Raw genomic sequence first — 23,897 nt, 5'->3', positions numbered from 1 at the left:
GAATAGCCCAAATCCTCCGTGGTATGAGATTTTCGATAGTGCGGAAAAGAGTGATACGGATGATGAGTATGATAGAGTTCCCCAACTCACCTTTTTCCTCATCTGTCCTCTGATCTGAGCCAATCTCGTTTCACCATCAAGGCACTTGGCTTCCAACCGACCGTTACCCAACATCTTGACCACTTGAGCGTATTCTTGTCCATCTTCTTTGAAGATCAATTCTCGCTTAGCTTCTCCATCTTCTTTCTTTCCCCTTCTGTTGTTCTTACCGCCCTGTGGGAGTGGAAGTGAGTAATAGGATCAGCTATACAGTCACACATCTGGGTCTGACAGCTGGGTATCACATACCTTTCCCTTATTCTGTACGTCATTAGATATATATGAGTTAGCATCCTTCTCATCGGGAGAAAAGGTGATCACAAACGCACCTTAGGCATTATGAACTGGTTTACTGATTAGTTGAAATATATAGGTGCTCGACTCGCTGATGTTCACTCGATCTATAGTGATACTCGATGAATATGTATCTGTAGTGAATGACAAAAGCACCTTTATGACCCCAGAAAGAGAAAAAGCCAGTCGAAGGACAAAGAAAAGTGTGAAAGAGTGAAATCCACGAGGCGAGGATTTTCAAGCAGAAGCACGCCTATATTCGCCACTCTGGGTAAGGACGCGTGCCTGATTTTGACACCTCTGAAGGTATGATGCACGAGCCGGATCCATCAACGAATCTTGAATCTCGATTTTCAATCCTTGTCCTGTCATAACAATAAATACATATCCATACATAGGAAGCTTAGTCACCTATTTTCACCCATCGACCCTTCCCCGAGTCTGTGTCATCCCCATTCCGGTCACCTGTCATCTCCCGATACTCAGAACCTGTGGGTGAGCTTTTTGACATTCTTACACCTGACAGAGGATGAGACCTCCACTTCGTTCAACTCGAAGTCCACGATCACCCCCTGCTTCGCCAAATTCCGAATCACGACCTAAACCCACTTTGGCCGACGTGACCATCGCACCTCGTCGTAGACTCCGGGACGGAAGTGCGAGCTCAAGAGGAAGATCATCTAGAGGAAATTCGGTCGTGTCTTCATCATCTAGTAGAGCAAGTTCAACCACAAATAGACCTGCCGGAAGTGGCACTGGGAGTGGAAGGGTGTTGGATAATATCATACCTTCTAGGAGTAAGAGTAGAGGTAGTCGCAGAATGCCCAACCACATAGAAAGAAGTGGAAGTTTACCCTCTACTGTTGAGGTGTATAGTGAATCCGATGGAGGAAGTTTTTCACCTAGCAATTCCAATCCGATTTCAAGGGAAAGTAGTCTGACTCCACCACCAACCATCGAACCTCCAACATCAACGACTCGTCATCGCTCATATCCTTCTCCACCTAGTGGTAATCAACTTTCACAAAGACCTGATGGAAACAGTCAATCGATATTGGATGTGATGGATGAATATCAATTGCAACCCCAGAATACCCTTTCTTTGCCTAATGGTAATAATCCTTCTAATCGATCGCGTCATACACCTTCTGCCTCATCTTCATCTTCCTCCTCATCATCTTCATCTGAATCGAGCGATGGTAGAAGGTACACCACGGAAGAGAAAGGAAAAGGAAGAGCGATCGTCCCTGCTACTACACCTATAGAAGTCCAATCATCCTCCGAAGAATCGGATGACCTCCAGAGAGACAATTCAATTCAATTGATAGACTCGTCGCCGCAGAAGAAAAGGAGAAGAAGGAGTGATTCAGATGTGATTGTCGATTTGATTAATCCCAAACCTAACGATAGGAGTAAAGATGGTCGAGGGGAAGAAGAGGAAGAGGTTGACGAGGATGATACGTTGGCTGGCGGTTACAGTGAGTGTCTATTAACATATCCTTTAGTTACCTATAATTCATGCATGAGATGTTATGGATCATTGACCTTGTCTGATGCTATATCTAGCTTGTCCCGTTTGTTTCTGTCCCCCCTCGCAGGCTGTGATGACACCTTGGTAAGCATTGATGTCCTTTTCCTGTTTCTTACTTCGTACCGACACCACTCATCATTACTACATTAATTTCCCAACAATACTAATATCCCACTCTGATCCAGCGGCCACATCCTCTGTGCTCAATGCCTCCATTCTTCCCTCCTCGCCGCTATCGGCCGTAACCCCAACCCATACCCTGATCCAATGTTGAACCGTCCCGCAGGAAGAGGTAGGAACCATCACAGTAATCGTAATCCTCAACGAACGGTATCTATGCATGGTATGAATGGTGGACCGACCAAATGGACTAAAGAAATCTTGATCGATTTCTGGTTATACCATTTAACTCAAGAATGCGAGAAGTCTTTGAAAGACGCTCACATACCACAAGAAGAATGGGAAGGGATCAAAGCGGTTCAAATCCCCGGTGCGGACGAGGTGAAAGTGGAACAGAGGTTAAAAGGTCTGTGGAGGGTGGATGAGAGTTGGGTGGTCGAGGGAGAATGTCCTGTGAGTATGGTTTCGTATATGTCATGACCATCCGATCTATCGTAGATGAAAACTGAACTAATTGACATGTTTTATCCAATAGGTCTGTCGAAACCCTTTACCTGGTGGATATGGTCCTTATGGGACTGGTATAGGCGGTATCATACCCCTGCAAGCTAGATTGTCCAGTACCGTCACCGGACCAAAGAGGAAGAGGTAAAACTCTACTATCTAGTGTCACCGTTTCGTGTAGCCATTTCACGACATCTTCGACGCTCATATGTCATACCTGTTAGAACTTTATACCCTGTCATGGTCTTTTCTGCATGTCATTCCAATATGTTGTCTGTAAATCATGAATTGTATATATCAGAATACAAGATAGCAGCCATGAACATTCATTGAAGGAAGCATGGAGGGGAGGTCGGAACGACGGAGATGTCCGATCGATTCGGGATCGGATCTTGAGTGCTGTCGTGATCATCCGGATCTTCGTGAAAGACAAAATAGATAAATACCCATTTGCTACTGTACGACCTGTCTTGGGATTGAGCTATATATCTTCTTCTCCTGAAGACGCTCTCTCATACAACCAATGAGAGACATTGGTGACTGGACCCCGCATCAAAGGGCTCGCTCATAGATATTATTGGACACCAATCTCGTTATTCGTACTATCCTTATCTCTGCTTTTACATTCGCCTTTATCTCCATCATCAATCTTGCAGCTTTTCGACTCAATCATCAAAATGACCATTTCCTCCTCATCATCTCTACCAACCACACGAGTGGGAGTGATCGGAGCAGGAGCATCAGGTTTATCTCAAATACAACAGCTCCTTCAACTTTGGGATCAGCATAAAGAAGTAAATGGTAAGAGTAAGTTGGAAGTAGTGGGTTACGAGAGCAAGAACGATGTAGGGGGTGTATGGTAAGTTAGTGCTGAACCGGTATATGTGCTTACGTCTATGATGACATAGGTTGACGGACGATCAACCCAAACCTAACATTCGAACCCACCTCACATCGAAAGACAACAACGAAGAGACGTATTCGTACCCTCCGAAAGGCACGAATCCATCTCCGATGTATCAAGGACTAAGGACGAACTTACCTCATGTAAGTGTATGACATATTGTCCGGCACATATTGTTCCTCAAAACGTGTTTCTTTCTACCTGGTACTGGCTGACTATCATGCGGAGTAGGATTTAATGTCATTTAGAGGATCTCCATTTCCTAAGGATACGCCTCTATTCCCCAAACAAGGTAAGTCAATCAATTCCACATACCATGACTCTGACTCTCAATCCTACTGTCACTCATTTGTCAATGCTGATTATGGTTAATTGTGGTGTGTTATGTTTAAAGAGCTAGTCGAACAGTATCTCCAATCTTACGCTGAGCACTATAACCTTCGAAAACATATTCGATTTTCAACTAGAGTCGAACGGGTTTATCTTACCCCGCAGCAAGACCAGAAGGGAAGTAGTGATAGAAAACGATGGACGATTGAGAGCCATAATCTGCATTCTGACGAGAGAAAGTCAGAACAATTCGATTACGTGGTTGTTTCGAATGGACATTATTCGGATGGTTGGATACCTTCCATCAAGGGGTTGAGGTGAGTAGGATCCAGTTTTTTCAACCGCTATAACTGATTTTCACATCCTTGATCACACATTCATAGTACGTTCCCAGGCCGAATTATCCACTCGAAATTCTTCCACCGCGCTTCCGACTATATCGGCAAGACAGTCCTCGTCGTCGGATCATTCGCTTCAGGAGGTGATATATCGAGGTTATTAGCTTCTGAAAACGTCAACAAATTCTCTCCATCTGGAGAACCCCTAAATGGCTTTTCCAAAGAAGATTACCTAAAAGTGTACGTATCTACTTCTGGATACACTCAGTATTCAGCTACCGAGGGTCCATGGGCAGAGTACATCCAGCATGTCCCATTGATATCACACCTTACACCTCCCGATGAGAACCGGCCTAAGGGTGTGATTCATTTGGAAGAAGATGAGCAGGGTGGAAACAGGGAATTGGACGATGTGGATGTAATCATTTTTGCTACGGGATATAATTTCCTCTTCCCTTTCTTCAAAATAACGGATGAACCGTGGAATAATACGAGGTTAAGTGAGGGAAACGTAAAGAGTGAAGAGAGGCAAAAGGGAGATGGATGGGAAGAGAATGGGATCAAGGGACAGGGTGTAGATGGTTTAGATGAGTTGCTGTTGTTCTTGAAAGGAGATAGGACGATAAGTTTCCCGACACTGTGTGAGTGCAATTCTCTTTACAATACCAGATAAGACAGAATCATCTTGGAGTTCATATCTCTCAATCATTAATCCAGTCAAGGATGTCCTCTGTGACCAATTGGCAATGTGGTTTTTGCCGAAACCAATTTCCTTATCATTCCTACTCCAGCTACAATCGTACCATCTGAGAACTGATATAGTATAATCCTTCCGACCTCTTGATTCCATTTCTCTCCGAACTCGTTTCATCACTAGGTCAATGAAGCTATAATTTCTATCTAACACAATATCTCTCTTCGCAGCTTATCAGAACGTACCCTTCCCTTTGGCACAAGTCCAATCCCGATTCACAGCCTATCTATGGGCAGGTCTCTTAGATTTACCTGAAAAGATAACACTACCTCCAAATCCATCCAATCCATACTCATCATCCCAGCAAGAAATCAAGGACGATAAAGCGGCGGATTCGTTCAATACCTCTTCATCCTCTTCGCAAGACAAAGGCTCAGTCGATCCCCCTCAACCCACAGCGGAACCTAAGAAACCTCGAAAAGTCTTACAGCGCATCAAGCACTTGGTATTTGGTGCACCATACGAATGGACATACTCTGAATTCCTCATGGACTTCATGACGCAATCTGACCAACAGCACGGGGTAGATACGGAAGACCATTGGAAGAAGATTGAAGGGTGGAGGAGAGATAGGAGGGCTGATACGAGTTTGAGAAAGAGAATGTTAGGGTATTAGACCCTAGAATTTAGATTGTATAGAAGCATGATCAATGATGTTGGATCTTGTATGACGTGGTGGGTTGGATAGATGGACTCGATGGGTCGCATTCCGTTTGTGGACTATGATCTTGGACCAAGATACGATACGCATCTATAAATATTTAGTAGTACAACATCAGACGAGCAATCTTTGCATCCTTCTTTGCTCTTTCGTTCTTTTCAGTGATATAGTGGATTAATCCTCCCTGTCCAAAAAAGCAGCTCCTTTATCGTTCTCTATCTTTCGGGTGAAATTGGTATACCATTGTTGGAAGACTGATAGTGGTATGGGTGTCTCTGGGCTGAATACAGCGTGCACAGGGTATCAGCATTTGCAGAACATGATGCACAGTGCAAGGGGAAGCGGGAGAGGTGCCTTGGGTATATGAGTGAGTACTCACGTTAATTTGATTTCACCACCGAAGGAATGGAGGTAATTGAATAGCTATAATGAATGAGGATCGTCAGCTGGGTTACTACTCACTTCATGCCAAATGACCCTCGAACGAAACGTGAATCTGAATCTGCACTCTTGTCTTCATAGTTGTGATGAAGACAGTACAGCATAACAACTCACATTTTTTACCACTTTCTCAGCTACTTTCCCAACTTCCACCTTTTTAACCAGTTCTCCAACTTTTCCCGCGCCTGCTCCTTCATTCGCTATCTGCGCAGCTATGTGTTCCAGCTGAGCCAACGGAGCAATCTCTATACCCAGCTGAGCGGGTGGAGAAGGTTGATTGAGAGGTGCGTTGGGAGGGAGGTGAGGCCGCAATCTGTATATTGCCGATGGTTTGGTGTTGGTTAGGCTTTGAGGGAATGATGAAGATATCAGCAATTCTTACCATCAAATGGTACAAACACGACAGAGAGTGTCGTACAATTGAGTACGAAGGGTGGACAAGTCGGAAGAGGAGGACATGAGGTCGGAAGAGGAGGACATGAGCAGACTTACACTCCTAAGGGTATATAGTCCTTACCCGGCCATGCAAAATGTACAGAAGCACCATATCCTTCGGGGAATGGTACTGGAATGGCCATTTAAAATCAGCTACGTGTTATGTACGATCATTGGTCAGACTGTGAAAGAGCTGACTAGGTACTCACTTGTACCTAGTAAGAATACGGTCAAGTGGTTTATTTCGTATGGCTGTTCCAAGGGGAAGACAAAATGCGTTTCGTCGCTGTGATCCGACAGATCAGTATGGGGAAGGTGGAACTTAGGTCTGTAAGACGAGAATACGTACATCTGCTGCAAGTTTGTCTGACTACGTACATGGATTAGCTGACATGTCGAACAGATCGTGCGGGAGGGATGAACTCACACTAATCGACCTGCTATTATTGCGCCGAACATGTTGAAGCAGACACACACCTACTCTGGTTACTTGAATGAAATCAAAGGATCGAATGTCAAGACGAGATAAATGTGTATATCGATGTATGCGCAAACGCAGAGGTGATAAGGATACAGGATGCAATGTGTGGTAATATATAGTTAAAGCGGGGAAGTTTGAAGAAAGTTGTGGATCACCCCACACTTTGACTTGTCAACATTAGAGTGGCACGTGCGCTTAGGCATGGATATACAGAACAATAATGTATACCGCAGAGAGGATGATTTTGTGTACGTATCAGCTGTCAGCATAGCGTTTGGGCGAGGTTGTTCATCTCGTTCTCCTCAAATTATCTTCGAAAGACACCAAGGGCACACTGGCAACTCTGCAGATTGTGTGAAAGCATCTGCATAGACTCGTTACCCCGCTTCTCTGTCAGCACATCCACCTGGACGAAGATACTTTTCTAACCCTATCGGACTCGCTTCAAACGGACGTCGAACCCAATCAAGTTCACTTGGTTTCCGGACTACCCATTCCGGGTCCACATCTGGCACCATTAGACTAGCCGCTCAACCATCGTTATGGTCATATACCGCAAAGGAAACATCCTCCCTGATTCAGCTTTGGAAACGAGACTGTATAGTCACGATCATTTCATTCTCACCATTTCCCTCAATATTTGTAATACGAGACTTGAATACCTTATGATCATATTGGATCTGCACATTTTAATCAGCAATCAGCACAACCAAGCTCTGCATCACGTAGGATGACGTGAAACTCCGAGAGTACTCACCCCCGCAAGCTTCACACACAGGTTGTTGATCGGCTTGTTTCCCAATATACCACTTAACGTTCTTTGCCTTCTTCAGATTTTGTCTACTGACTTTACCTGAATTTCCTTCCGCTTTCAATTGCCTTTCATACTCCTTCTTGAAAGCTCTTACATCATCTGCGTCCATTGAATCTTCGGTCAATCCTCCTACAATAGAGAAGTCCGAAACGACTTCTGCTGAGCCATATTGATTGGTCATCTTACTCAACAGGTCATGTTGAGCACCCTCCTCGTAAATCCTTTCGCACCTACCCCGGTGTCTATAATTGATCATATCATAATATCTGCACAACGTAATGCAAGGGGTGACTTTCCCCAAAGAGATCCTAACCTTTTCCAAAGCAGGATATGCTATCTCAAGACTCGTAAGGAAGTTGACATCGATTCTGTGATAATTGACAACTTTGGGTTGGGATACGATCAAAGCAACAGTGAGAATCGGTGTGATATCGGCGTATTCTATACCACGAAAATAGTCCATAACCGAATATGGATCACTCTGATCGAACTCGTTCCACTTCATACAGAGATTACTGGGTTGACAAAAGTTCATAAGGATTTCGAGGATCTTCTCTGAAGGATTATGTTGTGGTGATAATTCGTAGCACACTCCCGTGACATTTGGAAGTAGTCTTTGTTCACCCCAATTCTCGAGTAATCTTGCGTATGCGAGGATATCGTTGTACTCGTCACGGTAGCGTGTCAAACCGTCCATGTCGACTGTAAGACGTTGGATGTATGATAAATTTTGTCGAATTCTTAGGATTAGTGGTAGATCCGGATTGGGTGTGGTGAATCTTCCTTCTGATGTGTCATGATTTCCAATTTCGGTACAGGGAAAAGGAGGAGTGGTCATGAGAATGCTGAACTGATCGAGGGGAAGATGACTGAACAGTCTACTCAGTTTGCTGAGCCCTTTACCGGTCAGGTAGATATGTCTGTAAATGTCGGGAGTGACGAGCTGATACATCCGCTTGGAGACTACTTGAAGGGTTCCATGAGTGGCTGCATCTTCATTCCAAATCACGTAGTGGGATATATGCAAGAGGAGTTCATCTGGTAAGATCCCTCTTGAAGCGACCCGGGGTCGATTGACATGGACATGGGAGCTTGACATGTTGGATATAACTGGTTGGAATGGGCAGCCTATTCCAAATTGTAAATGGTTAGAAATCTTTGATGAAGAGCATATGGTCATACATCTGGCACTAATGACACGAGTTCATTGGTCGATACAAGGGATAGAACACATACGTCTGCCTATGTTTCTGATCTGATGAGTATATGGGAAGCCGGTACTCCATGAATATCGCACATCTCACGCAATACGCATTCGCAATTGTGGTATGTACTGCACATAGTGGCGATCGAGATGAACCTAATTCCTGAAACAAGCAGAATATGAAGCAAGCATACATTGATAATACGTAGTACAGGTATTTAAATTATGTGTAGTATTTCTGAGCTTCTTATTAGTTGTCAGGAGAATGGACCAGAACTCCAATATAACATGGTATCCTGACTGATTTATGAACACCTACATCGGGTCTGGTTGAACTCAACAGCTCTTCTTCGTTCTAGCTGAGTCCTAATCGGAGTCACCTACCGCCGCAAGCCTCGCATACACGTTGGTCTTCTGCATCTTCCCCGATATATCATTTGACCTGTGTAGCCCTATCCAGATCTCGTTTCTTCACTCTGCCGCCTGATACTGCTTCTTCCAGCCGTCGGCCGTACGCCTTTTTGAAAGCCCTCAGCTCGTCTTCTCGCATCGAATCTTCCGTGGATCCTTGAACTATAGATACCTTGCACGATTTCGATGAATAGTTGTATCGATCCATAACACGTTCTAGGAGTACTCGTTGTGGCTCGGTCTCATAGAAAGTCCCGCATTTTCCGTCGTGGTCATACGGCCATCTATCATGGTATCTACAATAATAAGATTCCTTCTCTTTACCATTCTAATTTTCAGAGACCTTCTCGCAAGGAACAATTTTTCCTAAAGACAATTTGGTCGACTTTGACGAAACATTGATGTCTTGAAGGAGATTCACATCAATATTATGGTACGTGATTCTCTCGTCTGAGGATCCAGTGGGAAGCATCGGTCTGATACCAACATGTTCTTTTTCACCATCTACATAGGTATCATCTTCATCGATATCTTCATCCCCCGGATCGTACTCGTCCCATCTGATACATACGTTGTTGGGTCTACAAAGATAATGGATGATCCTCAGAACTTTCTCTGGGGGCTTATGTCTTGATGAAAGTCTATAACAGATCGAAGACGCATTCGGCAACATAAATTGATCCATCCATTCTCTCAGGAAGATCAAAAGACCTAACATCTTATCGTATTGGGATTCTTTCATTGAGAATGTCGTAAGATCTATACTGATTCTTTCGATATATGACAGATTTTGGCGGATTCTCAGAGTACTTGGAAGGTCGGGATCCGGAAAGGTAGAAGGGGACTGTACGAAGATAGGTATCTCCTTTTTGGGGATCGACTTCAGAGTTTTGAACAATCTGTCAAATGACTTGCGGGAGAATCTGATGTGTCGGTACAGTACTGGAGTGACACTCTTGTACATGTCCTTGGAAATAGTCTGGAGCACCTTGAGGAGGGACGGGTCGGAGCTTTCAAGGATTTCATGCGAGATTTGTTGCATTAGTTCCTCGGGGAAGCGCTTGCCGGAAGCGGTGTAGATAGTCTTGAACGCCATGATCACAAAATAAGTTGCCTCAAAGATTTATCCTTGGTCGATCGATAATTTGCAGCACATCATATAAACAAACAGAAACAGACAGAAAGCTGAGAGGCATTTGACGCATAAGTGAGCAAAGGTGCAATGTGAGACAAGGTTGAATGGACGCATGTGGGCATACAATAAGGTTGACACAGGAAATGATTGGGTACTACTATATTGTACCTATTGTACGTGGTAGTGCATCGTACAACAAGACTATAGCCTAAGCTTCTTCCGTCCTGTACACATGATCAGAGGACAAATTCACATGTGGTAAATCGATTCAACTCGAATACGGGGTCAAGTTCTACTGTACGGTACATATTTTCAGCCATCGCCACCACCATCACACCGGTTCTAGCCAAGGAAATCAAGGTCCTTCAGCTTCAATGACACACCTGATAGGAGAGCGGCAGACATACCGTGACATACAGCACAGAACGGCTCTTTCCTCGATCTCTTTCCAAGTCTCCATTTGATCCCCTTTAATCTTTCCAGATTCTTCGTCCAGCGGGGTGAGGTATAATACTGTACCATTTTCTCGCATGTCTCATTTGCCATTTTCTTGAATTCCTTGAGTTCGTTCTGTGCTCAAGGCTTCCTGTCCCTGTCCTTATACCACTCTTAATTGCCATTACCTCCTCTGTTCGAATGGTCGAACACCGAATCGATCAGATAACGGGGTGACCATTGCATGATACTGATTTCGCACTCTTGAGGGTCAGACCCAAGGGGTCTTGTACGACCGCACACTTTCAAAGAATGTTGATGTTTTCGCACAGATAGTTCAGTACTCTCCATGTATTTGAACAGAGCGTAAATCAATATTGTGATACACGACATTGGGGTCTCCGGAAGCTAGCTTGGTGATATTCTTCAAAAGGGCATCCCGCTTGTATACCTTCTCGCTTTCCTCATCCTCATCGTACGCTCCTTCCTCCTCATAATCGTAATCATCTTCACTATCACTATCGTCATCATAATATATTTTTGGTCTAGGGGGCTCTTTTGCAGGTGGTGTGATGTTGATCCATTTCAAACAAAGATTGGATGGTCTACAGAGATGGCGAAGGGTTTCCATATCAATGTCCCCGACGTATTCCCAATTAGTCGATTTGACAACACTCAGAGACTTGACGTTGGGCATAAGGACTTGCTGAGTCATTGTTACCAGAGTCTTCAAGATCGGTAAGACCTGTTCTTGAAGAGAATTGTATCTTTGAATTATCTGGTATCGTTCCTGGGTACAATCTTTATCCTCTTTGAATATCATGTTGAATGTGATGGTATGTACCAAGGACAAGTTGTGTCGGTTACGGACTGGCCTCGGAAGCGTGGGACCGAGCCTATTAGCATTTATCCAGGAATCAGAAGTATTATTGTCACCTTCCATAATCTGGAAGAACAGTCCAGCTTCATGTTTATCGATATCGTGCACAGGAGATCAAATAATTTGACAAAAGATGTCCGAGTGAGATTGATTTTCCGATACAAAATGCGTGTGACCATGATATACATTGATTTTGAAGCTGTTTGAAAATTGGCGAGCGTTTGTTGCTCCCCGTGATCCTCTAGGATGAGTAGGATTTCGTGCATGAGCTCTAGAGGAAGGGTTCCTCTACTGGTACCTTTCAACGCTGAGGGCCGTGGTGAATGCTGAGATGACATTCTTGAGCTTAATATACTTGAGGCATGGTATCAAAGAATATAGTCATATGTTCTGATTCAAGCAAGGTTGATATCTGGTCGTGCACGACCAGTCTCCGGTCATCTACTCTCATTCGTAATCCGTCTACTCAGGCACCAAAGATAACTCAACTTTCCCTGAGGTGATCGATCACAAGTCAAATGCTCGTCTTACTGTCAAGTAACGCATAAGCCATCCAAGATCTGTCACGGTATCAATGGAATAGGGATCCACTGGGTCAGGCTAGAGGTGGACACTCGCTCGGATATCTAAATGGTTTTTTTTTGCCCCTCGGAGGAACGAGAAAGCAACAAACACAAACAACCTGGAAAAGTTGATAAGTTGATCCATCTTCTACATCTGTACAACGGACACGTACCTACTTGTTATGTGACATTCAGAACATTGACATCTTGTGAGTCTTTCACTCTATCCATATCCATCTTCAGATCAAAGACCTGAAGTCAAGTTGCTTAACACTGGATACTGAATCATACAAAATCATTAACGCAACCGCACAGATGTCATACAACGATATACGATGTCAACTTTTCGATTTGCTTGGGTCACGATATCCTACCAGCTGCCATGTTGGTTCAGTCCCCAAGTCCAACGGATCAGGATCTGAAGATTCAATAGGTGATGAAGATGAAATGGAGAAGAGAGGTGAGACAGCACCGGATGGACTTGTTTTAGCAGATTGGCAGACATATCTATCGGTGAGTACCTGCACTTTACACCTCACACCCATGTACTAAATTGGCGTCAGTATGTTACCACTATCAATGATACACCATACACTGTCACTACGATAGCCAATCTTCCCTTGACCTGTAAGTGCAGCTTAACCTCACGCTATATCACTATATTGTGCTGAACGATATCGATCGCAGATTATGGCCCATCCATACCTCTCGGTGATGGCTGGACCTACGGTGGACTCACCTCTCCTACCGGTACCGAAAATATTGCTCCACCAATGATTGAGACACCTGCGTCTTCCACAATCACCTCTCTCTCTAACCAAGATTCTTCTCCGATCATTTCCAATAGTCTTCCTACAGCCTCGACTAGTTCATCCACCTCATCACGATTCTCCGTTCAGTTTACAACTCTCGCTGCCTCTTCATCAACTCCGACCTCTATTCCTCTCACCACCTCCTCTTCCTCCACAACTTTCGCCCCCGATACCATCAACCATCACTCACCTATGCCAACACAATCCACTAGTCCTACCCACACTAGTTCGGAAGATCGAAATCTCCTCGCTCCCTTACTCGGTGCACTGATACCTCTGGCTCTTGCGATCCTCGTAATCCTGATCTTTCTCTGTGTATACCACAAAAATCGGCATTCTCGTGATTCAAGATTCTTCGGTCTTTTCTCCGGGTCAAAATGGGCTTCTCTACCTTCAAATCCTCCTGGTGGTCCCATGGGTAACAAAGGCAAATCTCGTGAAGTTGGTGAATCGGCGGATATGGTAGGAGTAGGAGCAAAGTCACCAAACGAAAAATCAGCATTGTTACCTGGCTGGACCGCACAGCATCATCGACATAATTCCCAACAAGATTTGACTGAAGTTGACGATGAGCTTAGGGAATTAGCTAAGAGGAATGATAGCTTGTTGCAAAGATTGAACCTCGGTTTAGGATGGTTGAAGACCACTCCTACACCTTCGAATTCTTCGAGTTCTTCTGGTGGATCAGGTGGTAGAAAGGCCAGTGGGAATACTTTAGAAAAAGGTCAAGGTAAAAGGATCTTCTCTCCAGCTACACTCGCTTCTGCTACTGCGGCACTAGCTACCACCGGTCTAGGAAACAAAAGAAATAAGAGGAATACCAATCTCACCGCCTCTACTGAAGGTTATGAGAGGGTCTTGGAGGATGATCAGCTGTTTTTCTCCGTCCCACAACGAAACGAGTCGTCGGATTACTCGAGATCTAGGACAGGGAGCGCAACAGGATCACCATCGATGCCTCAAGACTTATCACCTCGACAGAAGAGGTTATTTCCAGCCGCTCAGATTAGAGGTATGCGATCTCAAACTTTCAGTGTTGGTGTACCGGTGACATCTGGTACTGACGCTCAAGATCTTTCGATGGAAATAGGTGGAGACAGTAGACGAGCTAGATGGTCTGAGGACGGAGAGAGGATTAGGTTTCCGGCTCCTCCTGAGACGGCTGGTGTCGGTTTGGGGTTGTATGATGGTGGGACTTTTGGGAGACCTCCCATGATAGGACAAGGGGATGAAGGAGATAGAAGAGAAAGCTATATAAGTGCCGAGACCGAGTGAGTGAAACTGCCCCTATAACCATTAGTCATTGATGACCCCAGTCGCTCTCAGATACTACTCCGCGCCATCACATGGCTCATCACCCGAAATTTCTTCACGAGGTATTCCCATCCCACGAGATACAGAAGAATATCGTCACGTATCAGTCTCAGCATTTGGTTCGCACCCTTCTACGCCTACTCGACCCGGTCGATTCAGTCAACATGATTCATCCCAGACCCATAGGGGCATCAGTCCAGTAAGACTTGTATCGCCGGGTGTATCACCTTCCAAAACCACCAAACCTAGACCTATATCAGGTATAGGAAGTACTTTCCACTCCATACGTAATTTGTTCTCCTCCACACCCACGCCTTCTCCCGATGTTCGAGATCAAGGAAGTAGTAACAAAGATAAACGGAGGAGTTACGTCGGACAATCACTTGTGGATGATAGGTTGAAAAAAGTTAATAGAAGTATGGGAGAATTTGGGGAGCCTCTGAGACAAGGTGCTTTGGTTGTAAGTGCCAAGTCATACATAAAGCATTGTCTTCAAACAGAGGTCATGGTTCTCAAATGAGTCTATTGGAGCTGACTCATGCCTTTCCCTTACCATCCAGGCACCAGCCTTGGTCTCTCCTCGCCCCTCTCACTCCTCCGAACAAGCTTCTCTGCACCTCTCTATCCCCTCCCAACACCACTCGCATTCCTCTCACACCACTTCTGGATCCTCTTCAAATGACGCCACAGAAGCCTCTCACGAGCCTGTGGTAAGAGGTAAACGGAGTAAAGGGATGTTGATCCGAGCGTCCAAGATTGGCGAATTATCTAGACCTCAACCTTTACCTATCCAGGTTGCTAGTGGAAGCTCACATGTCGGTGGAGGGATAAGGAAGCATCATCAGAGAGAATGGGAAGAGAATATAGATGAGTTTATGGGTGAGGGTGAACCCTTGCCGCCTTTGACGCCGGACTGGGAGGGGACGAGAGACAAGGGGATGAGATGGTCGGGTAGATGGTCTACCAACTAATCGTAAGAATGGAGTTGAATGGTATGTTAGATAATTGAGAAGAGTGACATGATGATGGATTTATTGCGTCATATATTATAAACCTTGTATACATAAGACAGTATCAATAGTGCCTATACACATGATGGACCATCGAATGTACCACGCATATCTACATATCCTATCTTTTTCTTATCTGGACCATCTGGGTCTACTGGTACTATCGCGTGCATCGTCCTTCACCAAATCGTCAGTCATACCGACACTACAATAATGAGCAAGTCAGATATACGAATCGGAACGTAAAAGATAAGATCAAACCTACTACCACAGACTTCACAGGGAGGTTCTTTTTCAGCTTCTTCACCATACACCCATTGTATACTCTCAATCCACTTGTAACTTTTCGTGATGTCGAAATGGCTCTGTGAAGATCCCAGCGGGTAACCAATGGAAAATCTTTTGGCAGTTGATTTGACATCCTCGATTGCATGTTTGATTGATTCGTCTAATCCTGGAGGTAGGACAATTCGCGTCGACTCCATATGGAAGGATTCTTGAGCACTAAGCACAGATCCCACATTGAGGTAGAAACTTATCAAAGGATCCATCTCTACTTGGTTTGCTATTGTTGATTCTTTGAAGGGTAAGCGGTAAGAAAGTCGAATTGATTCGTATCTACCCATTTCGGTCAACGGAAAATCCGTTGCAGCGGCATGAATAACAAAGTTGACTGGATTTTTGCTGAATGGCAGCATCAAACTTAACATATCTTTTCCATGGGCTCTCGTTCTACCAGCAATGTCATTCATCTCGTAGTCCGTTGTATCCATCCATTTAATACATACACTTCGAGGATTACAGCGGAGACCCAAGATTCCGGTGATATCTTCCAGCAAGGGATTGATCCTTTTCGATATTTGCAAGGAAACGTATTTGAGTTGGGGAAAGGGGTAGTATGCGAGAAAGTAGTGGTTGTTTCGGTCGCATTTTCTGCCTCTTCCTCGGACTTTTCGCGTTCTACAGTGAATATCCCTTCAGTAGGTGTTGGACTGTTCCCTTTGAATTTTGATTGTATCAATGCGATCCTTTCGGTATACCCAAGGTTCTTGCCAACTTTACTTGATTCGGATTGGAGAGTGTTCGCCATGTTTCGTCCTGAAGTCGTCAGTATGTTGCATGATTCCGGAATCGCTTTGCCAGATATCACAGGTAGGATCAGCTGCGCGAGTTCGATCTCGTTGGCGATGATCTCTTTATAAAGGTATGATGTGGTGAGATCGTGATGATACTTGGACGTTTGCTGAAATGAGGCCAATGTGCCGAGCTGATGAGATTGTTGAAGGTGATTGAGTGTCAGATGGATGACCTCTGGCGGAAGGTCCGAAAGTGATTTGGATCTGGGGTTTTCGGGCATGATATGTATCTTATCAGATCGGTTTGTGATCGTGGTGTTGTAGATAAATGGGAGTGTGGATCATATGTGATATGATATATGTGATATATGATGATGGTTATGATGAATGAGGCGGAGTCTTGAACAGAGAGGAAGGAAGAGGGTGAAATCACTTACTCGTATCCAAAGCCATGCCCTGGTGCCCCGCACCTCGTCCGCACCTATTGACCCCGTGTTTCCGTGCCTGCGCTGCACCAATCGCAACAAGCAATGAGATAATGAGATACCACTGCAGTCGAGTATAAAAGCTCGTTCAGGTATTGTGGGTACCAAGTGGTACCACAATAACATCCGGCTCTTTCCACTTCCAGATTGTCTATACCTCTCCGCCCTCTTACCTTCTGCCAGTTTTCTAGGTATTCGGATCATGATCACCTCAAGTAGTGCGCTCTCACGTCTACCCACGGAGATCCTCGCCAACATTTCCTCCATCCTCCAACGATCCCATTCCTACGGTTCCTTGTCCTCTTTCGGTTGTACGTCCAAGTACTATAACACAATCACCACACCTTATTTGTACAGACATATTGAAATCACAGAAACCCACCTATCAAGGATGTTATACTCCATCTCAAGCCTTGACAAGCAGACCTCACCCGACTGTGCATGGCCCATTGATTATCCGAATTACCCTACCAACCTCCGATACACCCATAAGATCACGTTGAAGAAATGCGATTACCCTAAATCGATCGAAGAGACCACGGAAATATGGGGTTTCCTGAATGATGTCAGGTCTGATATATGGTCCAAATCTCCTTTTATCGAATTACATACCCTGGTGTTAGATATCCAAAGCAAGGATAAATGGGCTCAGTCTTTCATTAGGTCTATCAAGCTGTTAGGTCAGTTCGTAACGAGGGGAATCAAGCATCTATATGTTATGTTCGAAGATACTCAGGAATCCGCAATACCGGTGCAGGATAATTCCGAATGGATCAAGTGGATTGGCCCTTTCTCAGATCATTCAACGAAAGTTTACATACAACATACGCAATTTAGCTCATTCCCCCTATATCATCATCAATTCAACTACGAGACGATGAATATTCAACTACCGTACATGCAAGATTCACTCGAAGAAGGGATTCTCAAGGCCGAGTTTTATAGAAGCATTATAAGAGCCGCAAGATCAAACCCTGCAGATAGTCGTATTGTTAAATCTCTCAAAGTTGATATACCGAAAGCTCCCTCGGATTATAACAATACCAAGGTGAAGCCCTTCGTATCAGAATTAAATGCATGGATCGATCGATCCGTTCAATATGATATAACGGATCGGACACTGGCACATAGATTCCTGGATGATATTCAATGGGTATGTGGGGAAGATGCAGTTAAGGAAGAAGAGGGATGTAGCATCTGCAAGGGTGACTCGGAAGTTTGCTATTGATTGGCGAGTATTTAGTATGTTCAATTGACATCGTTTCTTCCTCCGTTTTCAGCTGCATAGGAGTTATCTTAAATCCGTATGTTTCGTATTTTAGTTTTTTCTTCCACCTTGCGATCAATGTGATCTCTGTTACACCCGCAATTTCATGAGACGCATACAAGTGTTATGATGTTCCTATCTGTATCGTTCATCTGTAGTGGTCCCTTGTGTGGTTTTACAGGTTGGACTTCGGGTGATTGAGATGGTTCCTTGGTTTACTAGTTTTATTCGACATCTTTCTGGATGATTCATCGTTGGATAACTCCAAATAAGTTATCCGACCATCTGCTTTTTTCCCTTCTCAGGTATTCTTCGGACTCCCTTTAAGTGAGTATAGTAGATTGTCAAAGTGACATTGGCCCATGAGTGATACGGATGCAATTGCGACGGGAAGAAGGAAGAAGGAAGAATGAGTGGAATGAATTGTAAGTTGTAGTGAGGTGAATTTATCCTGGAATTCCACTGTCCCTACTCGAAATGACATATATTGCAATCGCTTATACGTATTCTGAAAAATACGGATTTTGACATCAGCATGAGGTCATTCACAATTCAGATGCAAGGGAAGAAAGAGGAAGAGAAGCATGTACAGTACTCACCATTACAACATCGGCATTTCTCTGCTCCTTGGACCCATCTTAATCCTTCGACAAATAACCTAGCATTCGATATACTATCTCCTGTCCAACCTTTGCCTCTTGAAATTACACTCTCAACTTCCAGTCCTTCTATCTGCTCTACACAGATTCGCTTGATGTCATGTAAATCCTTCAACGTATAATGATTCCCTGTATGTACCGACCAATCTCCTTTCCATCTTTCTTCATTTGATCTAGGTCCAGCTACTAACCACTTTGCAATGTCCTCTTTGTTCCTCTCTCTGCATGATTTACCAGGATGATTTCTCTCCCTATCACATCCTTCTTCACATGATGATTCAGCGTAGGATATATTGATACGGCAATTGGGATGGGAGTACGAGCGCGGTATCCAATTTGGCATCGCCGAATGAACCGATATATTCTCCATCGGACCGTTGAAAGAATTGAGAGATGCAAATGTCGTATTACTGTATAGAAACGGTTCGGTGTGCTTGAGACATACACTTGTAGGGGGAGAAAGCTTTGATAAGAGTGTCCATATCTCGCCTAATTCTACAGGGCTATCTGGCGTCCCTACACAAGCGATACTTTGTAGTGAGGGGAAAAGATATTGACCAGTAAAGTTTCGATAGTGTCCCAAGAGGGTTACTAGCGGCTGCAGTGAGGTGGGTAATCCATAAAATTCATCTATATCATATTTCAAAGTGATCTTCCGGACGTGTGAGAGATTAAACTTGTACCGCAATGGGGGTGAATGATGTACGAAAGTATCTGTGTCTGCACTCAGATCTAAGGTATCTTTGATATCATCATGGGGAATGAGGGTGGAGCCGAATCGGACAGACCTGAACAATTGATATCCCTCTCCTTCATTCCACCTTAATGCTTGACCTAACAGATCGTCTATACAGTTCTCGTCGAGTGTGAGATGCCGGTACAGGTAGGGTGTCACGTTGGTGTAATGCGCTTTCGAACATAGTTGTAAATTGATGAGAGTCGGAATATCATGTTGAGCCTGTAAGACCGAGAGTATATATGAGTATGTATCATATGTCAAGTGCCTTCCATCCGGTGTAGAGAGAGTATGACATGCTCCATAGTCTTGTTCTTCTTTATCTTGAACTGTAGGTGTCATAAGGCATGAATGACCAGAAAGTACAACATCGGACGCGCAACTGTAACTGATATTGAAATAATGTTAGCTGGAAACGCCTAGGTAACTTAACTACAGAGTTTGTGGCTATTTGATCGAGTGGCAGGCTAAGACGCACAGCAGGTCCAGCGTCTTATGTTCGTTCAATCCACCTAGATCATGACCGCCGTTGGCCCAATGTGAGAGGACCTTTCAACTCATTGTCTAGACACCTCAGAGATTCACTTACATTGATTACTGCATGCTACGACAAAGATACGGGCTATTGGGTGAACTTGGTTGCTGGGGATCCTAATCGAGGGGGGGGGGGGGGGGGGTGACATGGCCTCCAAGGCAGTGAAGCATGATGACCAGTTGTTTCCCTTATTCCCTAATGAGTCGAAGGTGGATATGCATTCAGTGTCAAAAGCTGTGCTACTTGGTCTATCAAGGTTCATTTCACACACCCACGTGAGAGGTGGCAGGCAGTGGCCTTGGGATTAAGCGCATTTGAATTCTCAGGCTCACTGCTTTCACGAATCTGTTAGCGCAAGGGCTTCCATTGCAGGAATCTACGAGGTCATCGTGATGTAATAATAGTCTGGTGGTACAAACTTCTCGGCCTTATCTTGGTGCACAGGACAAAGGACAGCAGAAACCAATACCTTTTGTCCCGATAAGGAGGTTATCCCAAAGTAAGCCGAACGAAATACAAATATTATCGTCCAGCGTAGCTTTCAAGGAGAATTGTACTTCATTGATAGCTCGCAGAACACCCTGTCCTTTTGTCCCATCTATAGCTCAATACAGTACAGGTAGAACACAAGGTAGGAATAAGCACCTAGCTGTATCATCCCTATATCACACCGTTCAAGATATACCCTACATCTTACTATAATGGCAGATAACACCTCTATAGCTCCATCCGAGCTCACCCTGATGGAAACAAACCCACAAGTTGAAATTACAATCACCAATACTCGTATGGGCACAGCGTGGGGACCCATTACGCTGATTGGTGATAGAGATAGGTATGAGGCATCCGACGGATGTACGGTCACATCACGAATGAACGATCAAGGTGTTCACTGGGTGATTATCAATGCGAGACGGGAGGCCAGCGGCTCGGGTGCCCTCACTGATGGAACAGTCTCGCTGGTGGGGAATGGAGAACAGCAATTGCTCGACGATAAAGTTCAGGCGACATGGTCTGGAATCGCTGTACATAGTCGGCCAAGACGGGGACGATGGACATGGTTGAGGTGAATATACATCTACCTCCCTTTGCTCTGAAAAAGTATGTCGTCGTGCAGATTTCCAGCGATAGCTGCCCCTTCGAGTTTAAGAGTATGTTTTTTGCCACTCGTGATTTACGCAACATGCATGAGTACAGGTCTCGCTATCTGATTGCCCTCTAATCGCTGAGGCAGATTCTGTATGACGAAAGAAGAAAGGATATAGTATGCTCCAAGATGTACTGTGATCCAGAATCTGACTTGAAACACTCTGCCATAATGCGATTGGGCCTTCTCGAATTGGAGGGTACACTATGTCCTTTAACAAGAAAGGTGATGAAATATATCCCAATGCTGGGCGAGCTTACTTTGCATAAGGTAGGCCCTGCCTCCACTCTCATGAGGGATATATAGTACGCAGTCCGGAATGAGCAGTTAGAAACAGCCTGCGATACTGTATAGCTGGACGAAGACCTTGGGTTTGATTCGAAACACCCTAAAGCCTCCTTTCTGGTCTTCCACCCTGAAGAATCGCTTTTTATCGAATGGTCAGCTTCTTACGGACTATCCACTCGCAATGGTCTTCCGAATTATATGTATATATACGCTATAAGTAATATTATCTATATCCAAGTTCCCAACTCTACCCACCTTATCTTTCACCCCTTATCTCAGAATTTTTAAAGTCACATCAACAAATATACAGTGACATTGCTCAACATGTCTAACACATCAGCCACGGACGTTAGATAAACTATCGCCACTCAACCTACTTCAACAAGAACCAAAATCACAGCTAGGCCACATACCACCTGTTCTACAAGCGATGCCGCAAGTGAAGGTCAAGAGACGATGATCGATTTGACAGATACCAAGGTGGATAAAGGTGCTGATCTCACCCAGACTAGTTTCTGCCTCTATATCGAACCCAGTCAGCCAGGAGTAAGAGCTGCCAAATTGAAAAGGGGCATATACGAGTTTTCGCCAACAACATATCCGGGGCTCAACATGATTCATATTACCCATAGACCTCTCACCGGAAGGGGTCAAGATTTGACAGTTCCAACGAATTCAAGGGACCCATTCAATTGGGGAGAACAGGTATTCAGCGTTGAGAGGGAGAGTCCTGCGAAACTCGAAGGTAGTCCAAAGCTTGAGAGTGATATTGGAAGTGTAGCCTCAGTTGAGGTAGGATCTGATCCTGGCGAGGGGTTCGAGCTGGGAAATATTCGGTACCAATGGAGAAATCTGGACGCCGCGGTCAACCCTGAATGAGGATGATCATGTTGTAAACGATGTTGCATACGAAGTGGAAGAAACAGAGATATAAGAAAACAATGTCCTTAGCCTAATCGCGCCTCCACGACAGATCAGGTGCAGTGATGCGATGACCCGGAGGGGATTACATCAGTCGTGGCTATGAAGTGCACCTTCAAGTTTTTTTTTTTTTGTCTTAGTAGTTTTTTGCAGTTGTCACCCAGCCATACAGTAAGCATAACGCCTTGGCGATTCCCACAACTCCAATATCGGGCGATAGTTGAAGCGCAGATAGAACTCAGTAGAAGACGTTCTATCCTTTGCCTTTGCAGAGAGATTTTTGGCGCTCTACTGTATATGTCGCAGAACGGCTTCAAGGGTCTAGACTCGAGAAGCACCGTGCACAGTAGCTGTAGAGCCCATGGTGTGATACAGTATCCTTTGTGTTTAGCGAAAACTTTAAACTGAGCTTCTTCATTACATCGTCCGATTCCAGACGTAGCTCACCATTGGGAATACTGTACCACTCAATATTAGTTTCGGTAGCTGTTCAACACCGCATACATATAGCGTACACCAGCTTTTTTCAACATCCTCATCTTTACGCTTACACCTCATAGCGCTGACTTCATTCAACATGTTCGACAAGTTTACCAAAGATAGTGGTTTGATGACCGTTACCGAACTCATCTCACCAAGAGTCGAGATCACTGCTCAATCCCTCACCCATATACCTACTGCACCATCAGCGAACGACAACACCAAGAATAGATCAATCCTGGATTTGACTCATTATGAACCTGATGAGCAAACTGACCTAACCCAATCTGATTTCAGGTTGGTGCTCGAAGTCGGTACCGATGGAAGCTCAGATCGGGTCTCTAGGGGCAGGTACACATTTAAGGCTGTGGACGGACAGCCCAAGATTGTCTATATGACTTATAGACCACAGTCAGGGGGTGATTCTATGATAGGCTTTGCTGGGCACTCTCCTACTCCTCATAGTTGGGGAGATCATAGGTTCACCATAAGATGGGAGGGGACCGCATTGGATGATGAGGACAACCCTGATCACGGTAGTGGTGGTGCCGGGAACGGGAAAGGAAGTGGCTCTAGGTCTAGCAGACAATGGCGTGATCATTTACCCTTTGGGCGAAGTTGATGCGGCTTTTCATTGTGGAATCGTGCAGTCTTACTTATCTTGAACGAAGTTTGGTTATTTGGTTATTTGGTTATGATGCTTATCATCGATAATCAAGACTTGACAATGCCATCAGTCCATGATACAGCCATTTGATGTTCACCCTGAAGCGCACATTCTACACACATATTTTACAACTTACACAAAACATACAATTAGAAGCCGGTCAATA

The 23,897-nt window shown here is 44.6% G+C and overlaps 12 protein-coding genes across 12 annotated transcripts; 7 read left to right on the top strand and 5 right to left on the bottom strand.

Annotated features, from left to right (window-relative positions):
• Nucleotides 1–922: 922 nt before the first annotated feature.
• L199_000982 (uncharacterized protein) lies at nucleotides 923–2,696 on the top strand (the record flags this gene model as incomplete). The annotated part of the gene is made up of 4 exons (XM_064886739.1): nucleotides 923–1,871; nucleotides 1,960–2,008; nucleotides 2,110–2,497; nucleotides 2,580–2,696. 4 exons carry the CDS (start codon nucleotides 923–925, stop codon nucleotides 2,694–2,696), a joined length of 1,503 nt encoding a protein of 500 aa, XP_064742811.1.
• A 529-nt stretch (nucleotides 2,697–3,225) lies between these two features.
• Nucleotides 3,226–5,490, top strand: L199_000981 (uncharacterized protein; the record flags this gene model as incomplete). Its single annotated transcript, XM_064886738.1, has 6 exons — nucleotides 3,226–3,407; nucleotides 3,457–3,595; nucleotides 3,684–3,744; nucleotides 3,847–4,099; nucleotides 4,166–4,761; nucleotides 5,045–5,490. 6 exons carry the CDS (start codon nucleotides 3,226–3,228, stop codon nucleotides 5,488–5,490), a joined length of 1,677 nt encoding a protein of 558 aa, XP_064742810.1.
• A 219-nt stretch (nucleotides 5,491–5,709) lies between these two features.
• Nucleotides 5,710–6,870, bottom strand: L199_000980 (uncharacterized protein; the record flags this gene model as incomplete). The annotated part of the gene is made up of 7 exons (XM_064886737.1): nucleotides 5,710–5,815; nucleotides 5,915–5,958; nucleotides 6,091–6,322; nucleotides 6,469–6,541; nucleotides 6,621–6,697; nucleotides 6,761–6,781; nucleotides 6,839–6,870. 7 exons carry the CDS (start codon nucleotides 6,868–6,870, stop codon nucleotides 5,710–5,712), a joined length of 585 nt encoding a protein of 194 aa, XP_064742809.1.
• Nucleotides 6,871–7,269: 399 nt separating this feature from the next.
• On the bottom strand, nucleotides 7,270–8,805 carry L199_000979 (uncharacterized protein; the record flags this gene model as incomplete). The annotated part of the gene is made up of 2 exons (XM_064886736.1): nucleotides 7,270–7,400; nucleotides 7,650–8,805. The coding sequence occupies 2 exons, from the start codon at nucleotides 8,803–8,805 to the stop codon at nucleotides 7,270–7,272; spliced, it is 1,287 nt and encodes a 428-aa protein (XP_064742808.1).
• Nucleotides 8,806–9,649: 844 nt separating this feature from the next.
• Nucleotides 9,650–10,417, bottom strand: L199_000978 (uncharacterized protein; the record flags this gene model as incomplete). Its single annotated transcript, XM_064886735.1, has 1 exon — nucleotides 9,650–10,417. The coding sequence occupies one exon, from the start codon at nucleotides 10,415–10,417 to the stop codon at nucleotides 9,650–9,652; it is 768 nt and encodes a 255-aa protein (XP_064742807.1).
• Nucleotides 10,418–11,228: 811 nt separating this feature from the next.
• Nucleotides 11,229–11,714, bottom strand: L199_000977 (uncharacterized protein; the record flags this gene model as incomplete). Its single annotated transcript, XM_064886734.1, has 1 exon — nucleotides 11,229–11,714. One exon carries the CDS (start codon nucleotides 11,712–11,714, stop codon nucleotides 11,229–11,231), a length of 486 nt encoding a protein of 161 aa, XP_064742806.1.
• A 935-nt stretch (nucleotides 11,715–12,649) lies between these two features.
• On the top strand, nucleotides 12,650–15,431 carry L199_000976 (uncharacterized protein; the record flags this gene model as incomplete). Its single annotated transcript, XM_064886733.1, has 5 exons — nucleotides 12,650–12,847; nucleotides 12,898–12,961; nucleotides 13,022–14,417; nucleotides 14,473–14,920; nucleotides 15,021–15,431. The coding sequence occupies 5 exons, from the start codon at nucleotides 12,650–12,652 to the stop codon at nucleotides 15,429–15,431; spliced, it is 2,517 nt and encodes an 838-aa protein (XP_064742805.1).
• Nucleotides 15,432–17,233: 1,802 nt separating this feature from the next.
• On the top strand, nucleotides 17,234–18,259 carry L199_000975 (uncharacterized protein; the record flags this gene model as incomplete). Its single annotated transcript, XM_064886732.1, has 1 exon — nucleotides 17,234–18,259. The coding sequence occupies one exon, from the start codon at nucleotides 17,234–17,236 to the stop codon at nucleotides 18,257–18,259; it is 1,026 nt and encodes a 341-aa protein (XP_064742804.1).
• Nucleotides 18,260–18,795: 536 nt separating this feature from the next.
• On the bottom strand, nucleotides 18,796–20,035 carry L199_000974 (uncharacterized protein; the record flags this gene model as incomplete). Its single annotated transcript, XM_064886731.1, has 2 exons — nucleotides 18,796–18,806; nucleotides 18,898–20,035. The coding sequence occupies 2 exons, from the start codon at nucleotides 20,033–20,035 to the stop codon at nucleotides 18,796–18,798; spliced, it is 1,149 nt and encodes a 382-aa protein (XP_064742803.1).
• An 894-nt stretch (nucleotides 20,036–20,929) lies between these two features.
• Nucleotides 20,930–21,298, top strand: L199_000973 (uncharacterized protein; the record flags this gene model as incomplete). The annotated part of the gene is made up of 1 exon (XM_064886730.1): nucleotides 20,930–21,298. One exon carries the CDS (start codon nucleotides 20,930–20,932, stop codon nucleotides 21,296–21,298), a length of 369 nt encoding a protein of 122 aa, XP_064742802.1.
• A 689-nt stretch (nucleotides 21,299–21,987) lies between these two features.
• L199_000972 (uncharacterized protein) lies at nucleotides 21,988–22,542 on the top strand (the record flags this gene model as incomplete). Its single annotated transcript, XM_064886729.1, has 2 exons — nucleotides 21,988–22,011; nucleotides 22,144–22,542. The coding sequence occupies 2 exons, from the start codon at nucleotides 21,988–21,990 to the stop codon at nucleotides 22,540–22,542; spliced, it is 423 nt and encodes a 140-aa protein (XP_064742801.1).
• Nucleotides 22,543–23,161: 619 nt separating this feature from the next.
• Nucleotides 23,162–23,686, top strand: L199_000971 (uncharacterized protein; the record flags this gene model as incomplete). The annotated part of the gene is made up of 1 exon (XM_064886728.1): nucleotides 23,162–23,686. One exon carries the CDS (start codon nucleotides 23,162–23,164, stop codon nucleotides 23,684–23,686), a length of 525 nt encoding a protein of 174 aa, XP_064742800.1.
• Nucleotides 23,687–23,897: the final 211 nt, after the last annotated feature.

Source organism: Kwoniella botswanensis, chromosome 1, assembly GCF_036426115.1.
Source record: "Kwoniella botswanensis chromosome 1, complete sequence".
In the NCBI taxonomy this organism is placed as follows: Eukaryota; Fungi; Basidiomycota; class Tremellomycetes; order Tremellales; family Cryptococcaceae; genus Kwoniella; species Kwoniella botswanensis.
This window is presented reverse-complemented; position numbering and strand designations above follow the sequence as displayed.